This window comes from Echinops telfairi, unplaced genomic scaffold, assembly GCF_000313985.2.
Source record: "Echinops telfairi isolate 266 unplaced genomic scaffold, ASM31398v2 ScPeMD7_3533;HRSCAF=4204_0, whole genome shotgun sequence".
Classification (NCBI taxonomy): domain Eukaryota; kingdom Metazoa; phylum Chordata; class Mammalia; order Afrosoricida; family Tenrecidae; genus Echinops; species Echinops telfairi.
Genome location: NW_022107431.1, coordinates 39,637,273 through 39,648,261, shown reverse-complemented (window position 1 = coordinate 39,648,261; position 10,989 = coordinate 39,637,273). Strand labels below are relative to the sequence as shown.

The following is a 10,989-nucleotide window of genomic DNA, read 5'->3' as shown; positions in this document are numbered from 1 at the left end:
ACCAAGCCCACATGGAAGAAGCACACCAGCCTGTGTGATCACAGGGGGTTGAAGGGATTGTGTATCAGGCATCAAAGAACAAAAAATGAAATCATTGTGAATGAGGGGGAGGGCAGATTGGGGACCCAAGACCCATCTATAGGCAACTAGACATCCCTTTATAGAAGGGTCTTGGGGAGGAGATGAGCCAGTCAAGGTGCAGTGAAACATACAACTTTCCTCTAATTCCTAAATGCTTCCTCCCACCCCCTCCCGCACCGCTATCATGATCTCAATTCTACCTTACAAAGCTGGCTAGACCAGAGGATGTACACTGGTACAGATAGGAACTGGAAACACAGGGAATACAGGGCGGATGAGCCCTTCAGGACCATTTCCAAGAGTGGTGATACTGGGAGGGTGGAGGGAAGGTGGGATGGAAAGGGGGAACTGATTACAAGGATCTACACATAACCTCCTTCCTGGGGGATAGATAACAAAAAAGTGGGTGAAGGGAGACATTGGACAGTGTAAAATATGACAAAATAATAATTTATAAATTATTAAGGGTGGGGAGGGAGGGGGAAAAATGAGGAGCTGATACCAAGGACTTAAGTGGAGAGCAAATATTTTGAGAATGTTGAGGGCAACGAATGTATAAGTGTGCTTGACACAATTGATGTCTGTATGGATTGTGATAAGAGTTGTACGAGCCCCCAATAAAATGATTAGAAAAAAAAGATGGATTGCCTCAGAACTTATAAAGGGAGCTGGCTCTCTGTCCTGTAGGGTTATTACTATGAGTCAGAATCAACGTGCAGGCAGTGCGTGAGTGAGGCTGTAATCTTCAGGACTAGATGGTGGATCTCCTGTGGAACCACTGGTGTTTTGAACTGCTGACCTTTGGACTAGCAGCTGAGCTCCCAACCATTATGCCACCAGGGCCCCTTGAGGGGCCCCCACAGGGCCTTTGTCCTGAGTCAGATTCTCCTCTAACCTGTGAAGTCTGCTGCTCTCCCACCAGGGACCGCTTTGGTTCCTTCTTTCGCAGCCTGGGGAGGTCTGCATTCCCCAGAAGCAGGGTTTCCCGGGGAGGACAGTTCCACTTGCTCAGGTTTGGCAGTTCTGGGAAGGGTGGAGAACTTCCTGTCTCCTTTGCTTATCTAAGGACTTTGCCTGGTTTGCAAGTTAGGCTTAAGTCAAATGATCAAGAAGGATGGCACGCCTCACTCAGCTTCTCTTTACTCCTAGCCGGCCATCTCTTCAAGATCTCTCTCACCCTCACCGCGGCCCGATCTGCAGCCAGACACCTGGGTTCCGATCTGGTCTAGCACGTGCTAGCTGTGTGTTTCCAAATAGAGAGCCAAACTGCTGCGGGTTCAACACTGTGGGGGTCCAAATGGGCAGAGGAGAAGTCCTGAGGGAGGGACACGTGGCTCCCTTGGGTCTATGACCCTCAAACTCACACTCACCGCCATCGAGTTGATGCCAACTCAACACAACCTAAGACACGGTCCCCTATGTCCCCACAGAGTGGCAGCCACAGCCGGGCCCACAGAGGCCCCCTGCGAGAAGAGTGGCACGCCGCACCCTGGGTACCTGAACTCCAAAAGGGTCTCTCCCCATTTCTTCTATCCAAGGGAATTCCCTACATAATCTGAGCTTGGACTCTCCGAGCCCAGAATCATGAATCCTAGCCTTGACTGAGCTAACTCAGAAGGCAGTGTGTCAATACAAAGGAAGCCGGCGAGTCTGGTTTTTTGTCCTGCTGAATGTATGAGGGAGCTGGCTGTAGAAGTTTGTGGAATAGTTCTATTAACTTTCCATTCCATTTCCCCCACCAACTTTAAAAAAAAATCATTTTATTGGGGGCTCGTACAAGCCTTATCACAATCCATCCATCCATCCATTGTGTCAAGCATTTGTACATTTGTTGCCATCATCATTCTCAAAACATTTACTTTCTACTTGAGCCCTTAATATCAGCTCCTCATTTTCCCCCTCCCTCCCCACTGCCCCTCCCTTATGAACCCTTCATAATTCATAAAGTGTTATTTTGCCATATCTTACACTGACCGACGTCTCCCTTCGCCCACTTTTCTGTTGTCCATCCCCCAGAGAGGAAGTTATATATAGATCCTTGTAATCGGTCCCCCCTTCCTGCCAACTTTTTGAACCTTCTAAATGGGGTGTTCAGTGTACAGACGAGGCAGAGCAGACACAAAGCGGGGCTGCTGTGGAGCTGGTGCTGCCTCACGGGGGCCTTGTGTGCTCTAAGTTTGCAGCGGCCGAGTGTTCAGAAGTAGATTGTCACGTCTTTCTTCAGAGGGGCACCTGGGGGAACTGAACCTCCCACCTTTTGCTTAGCGGCCAAGCACACGAGCCATCTGCACCACCCAGGAATCACTCCCTCCATCCTCCTCTCCCTCTTCCTCCCTCAGTGGCTTCAAGTCAATTCCAACTCATAGTAAGTCTATAGGATAAGGTAGAACTGCCCCCGTGCGTCTCTGAGGCTATAAATCTTAACAGGAGCAGAACGCCTCATCTTCCTCCCTCAGAGTAGATGGTGGGTTTGAACCGGCAACCTTGGGGTGAACTGCCCAATGTGTAAGCCAGGTGCTCCCTAGTGCTGTACAAACCCCAAGCTGTCACTCTCTCTCTCTGGACATGTCTGCCGACAGTGGGAAGCTGTTACAGCCCACAGGGAAGAGGACCCTGGGCGTGGGCTGAATATTCACTCTGGGAATTTATCAGAGGAAGTTGCTCAATTTTGACAAGAGTAAGCAGAAGCCCTCAGGCTTGCCTGCCCACTTCCCTCCCCACTCACGTGCACAGCTGACTTATTGTGGAAACATTTGTGAATTTTAATCCAAATGAAGTTTCTCACCCAAGACATAATTCATCATGCAAAAATAACCGTTTTTTGGTATACGGAGCACTGAATCCATTGTACAGGCCAGAAGTAAAATGATTTATTTATAAACTTAGCTCAGCCATCAATTCCTTTGGCCTTCCTTGGCAGTGCAGTGGAAAGGTAAAGAAAGGGTGAGAAACGCAAACAAAACTCTTCGAACAAGCCTCGGAGGGACCAAAACTTATATTCCTCCCAAGGAGACAGACAGCCTGAACATTGAAAGTACCAATTGCTCGCAAACCACCTGTTTTGAACACACATTTCATAAAATCAAGATCAGTATTATCTAACAAGACACCCTTCCCCCCGACACCCTTTGCAGCAGGCTGTGCCTGGGCACCGCTGTGCCCCCGCCTATTTTAAGCATGTCGGCTCATCTTGCGAAGGTTGCCCTCCCTGGATGGTCATCTGAGAACACCTGCCCGCAGAACTGAACAGACAGGCTTAGCGCTCCCGGCCGTACCGGGCCAGATGCCTCACTGCCGCGTCGAACTGCAGAAACATAACCTCCCTCCGGAGAAGGAGGGCCTGGGCCACCTGGTTGGGGTCTTGGGGGCTCTGAAGGCTGTCAATCATTTTCTGTAGCTCTTGCAATTCAGACCCTAAAAAAAAAAGACAGTACTTAATCAGTCAATGTGAAGTACAGGCTGCTGTAGCTACCTGGTGAGCCACGATTTCACCCTCCAGACTCTAGAGCCAACAGCGTGCCTAAATGGACATCGCGGCCATCGTTTGATGAACTCCTTGGTGGCATCGCAGGCTAAGCGTTGGGTTGGTAACGGCAAGGTCAGCAGTTTGAAACACTTTCTTGGGAGAAAGATCAAGCTTTCTAGTGCCGTAAAGAGTTACTGTTTCGGAAAGCCACAGAGCTATTTCTACTCTGTCCTGTCGGGTTGCTGTGAGTTGGAATAGCCGCGATGGCAGTAAGTTTGATTGTTCTGAGTTTGGTCTTTGCTTGCGGGTGTGCTCATTATACATTTTGCAAAGCAAGCTCAGCCTTATGCCCTGGATCCCAAGGTCTGATATATCTTTCCTTCCTTCCTCTTCCTCTCTGGAAGATAAAAACTTGCTTTGCTTTCATCCCAGCAAGAAAATGCTGTTGAAAGACAGTTTTTTAGATGTATGAGACCACAATTTCTAGTAGAATGAAACAACATGCACGAGAAGTAAAAGTCCCAGTACCTCCACTGGGGGCTTGACAATGAAGATGCTGATAACTGAATGCGTCCCGTCTTCTCGCTCTCAGACGCTCAGCAGGGTCTGTCCTGGTTAGTATGTTGGTGGGAGACTGCCGGGGAATATCGGATGTTGTTGGTTTTTGTTTTTTTTAAAGGAGCCTTCCTGGTGTAGTGGGTAATGCAGGCACTGTGAACCACAAGGACAGTGGTTCCAACCCACCAGTCACTCTGGGGGAGGAAGATGAGGCTGTGTGTGTCTATAAAGATGTAAAGTCTTGGAAGCCTACCCTGGAAGTCAATATGTATTGGAATGGACTTGGCGGCAGTGAGTTTGATTTATAAACCAGTCCCCATGTCTGATCACACTATCCAAACCTGCCTTTCTTGTCATGGGTTCACGGGTGAGCCTGAAGATCACCCAAAGCCAGCAAATGTGCATACACGTGCATACACATCTAGGGGCACGTGCGGGAAAGTCCGATCTGGCTTATAGCTAAGAATGCAAGAGTAGGTTAGATATAAATAGGTTTACTCACATTTTTACTGGAAATTTAACTTAGGGGGGTTTGGAAGCACTCAGTGCGGATCTGGAGGGCACCTTGTTGGCACAGGGTGCACTGGGTGAGTGAGCCTACAAGCGCTTAGAGGGCTAACAGAATGCACCCTATCAACTCACAGCGAGGGCAGTGACATCCCTGTGGAGGGAAGGGAGGGATTATGGAAATTGATCAACATGCCTTGATACACAGCCCACCCATTTCCCCAATTCATTCACTATCACTGAGTCGATGCCAACTCAGAGCGACCCCATAGGACAGGGTAGAACTGCCCTTGTGAGTTTCCAAGACTGCAACTGTTTATGGGAGTAGAAAGCCCAGTCTTTCTCTCTTGGAGCATGTGGTGGTTTTGAACTGCCGACCTTATGGATCACGACCCCATGGGTAACTACTATTGCCAGCAGGGCTCCTCGAGCATTTCCAAAGCTTCTCTACTTCAACAGCTGATCCCCTAACCTTTCTCCTTGCCTGGCTGGGTTCTTCAGCAAGCTGAGGCGCAATGGAGTGGAGACGCTGTCTGTGGGGACTTGATTAGGGGAGACCCAGGTAGAGAATGGTTGTAAATGCTGGTATTCCCTTGGCTTTAGGATAAGATAAGCAGTCCAGAGGAGCTCTGGTATTGCAGTGGGTTAAACGTACGGCTGCTTACCGAAAGGTTTGAACTCACCAGCCACCCCACAGCAGGAAGATGAGGCAGTATGTTTCTGTAAAGATTTATAGCCTGAAAAACCCTGCAGAACTACTATGGCATAGTTCTACTCTGTACTATAGGGTCTCAGGAATTGAAATATATAATTTTGCTGTTGCTATTTTCTTTTTCTTTTTTTTAAACATTTTATTAGGGGCTCATACAACTGTTATCCCAATCCATACACACATCAATTGTGTAAAGCGCATTTGTACATCGTTTCTCAAAACATTTTCTCTCCATTTAAACCCCTGACATTAGGTCCTCACCTTTCCCCTCCCTCCCCGCTCCCCCCATGCTGTTGCTATTTTCAATGTTTTAATTAATAAAACATTTTATTGGGGACTCTTACATATACTATAACAATCCATTCATCCATTATATCAAACAGACATGTACAAATGTTGGCATCAACAATTTCAAAACATTATCTTTCTTCTTGAGCCCTTTGATACCAGCTCCTCTTTATTCCCTCCCTCCCCCACCCTAACACCTCTGGCAACGCTTTATATATTATGCATTGTTATTATTATTTATACATATCTTACACTGCCCATTCTATCCCTTCACCTACTATCCTGGTATTCATGCCCGTCAAGGGAGGTTATTTCTATCATCATTGCTACCTGTTACCCCTTCCCTCCGTTTTCTTCCCCTTCCCTTTCTCTACCCTTCTGTAATCTTTACTCCCATTACTGTTTCCAAGGGGGTTTGTCTATACTGAATTCTGTATATTGAAAACTCTCATCTGTACTGGTGTATTTACACTGGTCTAGCAAGATTTGCAAGGTAGGACTGAGATCATAATAGTAGAGGGAGGAAGGATTAAAGAACTAGAGGAGTGTGAGTGTTTCTTGTGTGTGTAGGATGTATCTTCTTTTCTGTGCAGCCCCTCTGTGGGGGATTATCTGATTATCCACAGATGGGCTCTAGGTCTCTACTTTGACCCCGCTCCTTCACCTCAATGAGATTGTTTATTTTTGAATTTCTGATACCTGCTCCGTTCGACACTTCATGATCACACAGGCTGATGTGCTTCTTCCACCATGTGGGCTTTGTTGGTTCCCTGCTAGATGGCCACTTGTATGGCTTCAAGGTTTTAAGACCCCAGATGTTATATCTTTTAATAGCCAGACACCATCTGCTTTCTTCACCACTTTTGCTTATGCATCAGTTTGTCTTCAGCTATCGATCGTGTCGGGGAAGTGGGCATCGCCCAGTGCCACATTATTAGAACAAAGTGTTCTTGTGTTGAGGGAATACTTAAGTAGAGGCCCAGCATCTGTCCACTGCCTCAATATATTGTGAATATAAATATATGTACATAGGCCAATACCCCTAATTTTATACACTAATATATTTACATATATACATGTCTATAGTTATACCTCTATAAATACTTTTGCTTCCTGATTCTTTACTTTATTTCCTTTTACCTTCCTCCTGCTCCACTATCACCCTCACCCTTAGGTTGGCTCTCTGTAATTCCTCTCGGCTAGATTACAGCTGGTCCAACACGACCAGGAACACTACGTCCACTTCACCGTTGATTTTAGATCCCTAGTTGTTCCCCTACCCATGATGTTATTTACTCTCCACTCCCTTTCCCCCCACCTCCTCCTGCCCCAACACCTCCCACCCCCACCCCGAACCATTGGTCCTGTTACTTTCTCCTCAGGCTTGCTTCTCAAGCCTAGCTTATGTAGATAGACAGGAATTGTAAGATATTTGAGGCAGCGATCTGGGTCTCATATTCATTTGACTTTTTCTAAAACACCAGAAAAACTCTAGTACCCCACCCCCAAGCCTCAGTATGAGGCTTTCTACTCCCATAAAGAGTTATGGTCTCTGTTCCTGGCTTCTGATAGACTCTTGTATACACAGGGGAATGGCAACTAAAACCGACCAATCCCTTCCATCAGTGTTTCACACACCTTGTTTGCATAGTTCCCCCTAATCATTTGGTGGGAGTTACAGAGCCCTGGACAGAAGAGCTACGTTAAGAAGTTCCACTTCACCCCAGGGATGGTGTCTTTGAGGATGTTACCAGTCAACCTGAGGGGGGTGAGTCCTCGTGTAAGATGACTGGTGTCCTTTCACAAAAAGGAGAAGAGATGCAGATTCAGAGGGCAGATGGCCACATGAGGCACAGAAAAGAGAGTGGACAGGTGCATCTAGAAACCAGCGAGTGCCAGGATGGCCAGGAGCCACCTGGAGCGAGGTACAGACCAGGAAGAATGCTTCCCCACAGCCTTCAGAGAGAGTTGTTGTTAGGTGCCCCAGAGTCAGCTCCAAGCCACACAACCCCGTGCACAGCAGAGCGAGACACTGCCCGGTCCTGCGCCGCCCTCGCAATTGGTTTTACGCTTGAGCCCATTGTTGCAGCCACTGTGTCAATCCATCATGTCGAGGCCTGTCCTCATCTTCACTGGCGATGTCCTTCTCCAGGGACTGGTCCCTCTTGACCACATGCCCAAAGTCCATGAGGTAAAGTCTCTCCATCTTTGCCTCTAAGGAGCACTCTGGTTGCATTTTTTCCAAGAGGGGCCTGTGCATACTTCTGGCAGTGCATGGCACGTTCCGTGTCTCCTCTCCCACCACGATGCAAGCATATCCATTCTTCTCCAGTCTTCCTTGTTCCGTGTGCCGCTTTCACACACATAAGAAGTAATTGACAATGCCAAGGCGTGGGTCAGGCACACCTCAGTCTTCAAGGTAACATCCTTGCGTTTCAATACGCTAAAGAGATCTTGTGCAGCCGGTTTACCCAATGTAATGTGTCTCTTGGTCTCTTGACTTGCTACTTCCATAAGCATTGATTGTGGGCCGATCCATGCTCAGGACTCATGACCCTTGATTTTGGGCATCAATCCTCCAGAACTATGAGACCCCAAACCTCTGTTGTTTTACTCTGCCCAGACTGTGGTACCATCTGAAGTTGCCGGGGGCTGTGTGCCGGGAGTTGATTCTGATCTACAGTGATCACGTGTGCCGGAGTAGAACTGACCCCCACAACCTCGTAAGCTGTGGTCTCTATGGGCGCTGATCACTGGTCTTTCCCCTGGAGCCTTGGTGGGTCTGAACTGCCGACCTTTTGGTGAGCAGCTGAGCTCATCACCCTTGTGCCACCAGGGCTCCTCTCTAGGAAATGAACGCAGTGGCATTATCACAGAAAGACAGATGTGTGGGCTAGGGGGCTGTTCTCCCTCTGTCATTTATTTAATCTGTCCCCTAGCGTGCCCACTCGCATGTACACACACACTCTCTGGCCCTCCTTCCTCTATGGCAGTGGTTTCCAACCTGTGGGTCACGACCCCTTTTGGGGTCCAATGACCCTTTCACAGGGGTCACATGTATTTCTGATGGTCTTAGGAACGGAGACACCGCTCCTCTATTCATCTCCAGGCAGGTCTCCGCACATGCAGATGTGCTGATCTGGTGAGAAAGACGTTATCTCAGCCATCTCACTGACGTTGGCTTTTTACGCACACTGCTGCAAAATGTAGCAATGTGGTGTACTGTTGTTCTATTAAGACTGTTACCCAGGCTACACCGTGCTTCAAGACAAAATTTCATCTATTGCAACTAGAAAGAAACATTTCACAATATATAATTACATATTGTTTTTGTGATTAATCACTATGCTTTCATTATGTTCAATTTGTAACAATGAAAATACATCCTGCATATCAGATATTTACATGACGATTCATAACAGTAGCAAAACGACAGTTATGGAGTAGCCATGAAAATAATCGTATGGTTGGGGGTCCCCACCCCATGAGGAAGTGGATGACAGGGTTGCGGCGTGAGGAAGGTGGGGACCGCTGCTCTAGGGGCTCATGCTGCTTAGTGACAGGTGGCAGGTCTGGAAAGCAGAGGCAACCTGTCTGTGAGAGTGGGACAGATGGTGCAGCTGCTGGTGACAGTGGGGGCGGAGCCTGTGCCAAGAGTCTTTTCTTGGATCTCTCCCTGGAAGGGCCCTGCTTGGGGAATCAGAGAGCTAGGAGTCACAGTGGCCCTGCCTCCCTCGGAGACCAGTACACTCCGTGCCTGACTCGCCCAGAGAGTTCCTGAATGCAGCGTGTGGTATTTGGGCTGCGTCGGCTTCCTGGTCCTTTACAAAGAGAGCACTGGGAAACTCCCTGTTCTGACGACACCTTCTGCGTCAAATCGATGTACAATGGGAGTTGTGACTTTCAGAATAGGAGAGACTTTGGCCACAGAGCTACATCCTCCTAAGTGGGAGACCTCAAGCCCAAACTGTGTCCTGTCAAGAATTACTTGAAAGATATACATTCACATGGGCCATTTCTTTGTAATTCCAAATAGCTCCAAGATTGAGCAGCCAGACTCTTTATAAAAGGATTCGTTTAGAGAGAGGGGCTTGTTTTGTTTCTTAAGGTTCCGTTTGCTCTTTATTTGCAGCCCAGCGGAATGTGCACAACTTTGTACACTGTCCTTGGGGCACAACTGTTTCCCCCTCAATGAGACAAGGCACTGAGGAACCGAGCGTCCGATGCTCGTGGAATCTAGCTTTCTGGATTCTGTGGAGGTTGAAATGATCCCCCCAAACCATTGCCCTGAAGTGCTCTTTGAAGCTTAGACCTCAAGAAAATGGGTTTCCCAGTAAAGAATCTTTACCTTGGGCATCAGGCTCTTTTAAAGGAGTATCTGACAATAGACATTCTGAGGATCCAATTAAAATTTGTGCTTCAGGGACAACCCGGAGTCACTGGAATTGTTCTTTGAGAAAATGCTGCATGTCCACAAGCCATCATGTATGTTTTGGCCGTTTCCATGGCAATGGACACTGCCTGGCAATGAACTGCAGTGTAAACAGCTGTGGAAGAATTTATTCTTTGGAATATTTTTTACTCTTTAGCGAGAGATTTTGCCCTAATTTGCAATTTACACATTGAAATAGAAAAACAATCCATTTCAATTATTGGCTTAATACTGCTTTTTGTTCTAACAGGACCCCTCTCTAATTGTACTCCTGGGCAAGTTGGGACCCACTTATCTCACCAGTTTCCTGCTGAGTAAGAGTTCGGTGGCTGATGAGTCGATTCCAACTGATGGTGACCCCAGGTGTGTCAGAGGAGAGCTGGGCCCCACAGAGTTTTCAGTGACTGGGGTTTTGGGAAGGAGATCGCCAGGACTTTCTGCTGAGGTGCCTCTGGTTGGAGTCAAACTGCCAACTTTGCTGGTTAGCAGCTAAGGGTGTTAACTGTCTGTGCCCCACACCCACCCCACCTCCCCAGGGACTCCTGGGTGCAGATCTTGTCGTTGCTGGGTGCCATGAAGTTGGTTCCAACCGGTAGCAACTTTTTGAACCATCAACTGCCAACCTTCATGAGCAGTCAAGTGCAAAACCACCTGACACACTGTGCTCACGAAGGTTGTGCGACCACCTGGCGGGACCAGGATTCTCAGTGGCTTGGCTATGAAGATGCAGTCTCTCCCCATGATGAGAGCTAAGATAATGCAATCCATTCCACAATGACATCTATGGGCAACCAATCAATTGAAAGACAGTGTCCTCGGGGATATGGGAAAGCTGTTGGCTTTTTGTTCAATCTGGAATCCTCACTAGCCTTCCATTTGACCTGCCGGCCATGGATTCATCCACCTCTACAGCCACTACCCCGAGGTCTGCTGACCTTGGATTCA

General features: G+C 47.9%; 1 protein-coding gene across 1 annotated transcript in view; it reads right to left on the bottom strand.

Annotated features, from left to right (window-relative positions):
• Positions 1–3,337: 3,337 nt before the first annotated feature.
• Positions 3,338–10,989, bottom strand: part of LOC101656467 (coiled-coil domain-containing protein 162-like) — a 24,882-nt gene continuing 17,230 nt past the window's right edge. The window contains exon 4 of the mRNA XM_045294605.1: positions 3,338–3,495. Coding sequence (XP_045150540.1) covers positions 3,338–3,495 — 158 coding nt within the window. The remainder of the gene's footprint in view (positions 3,496–10,989) is intronic.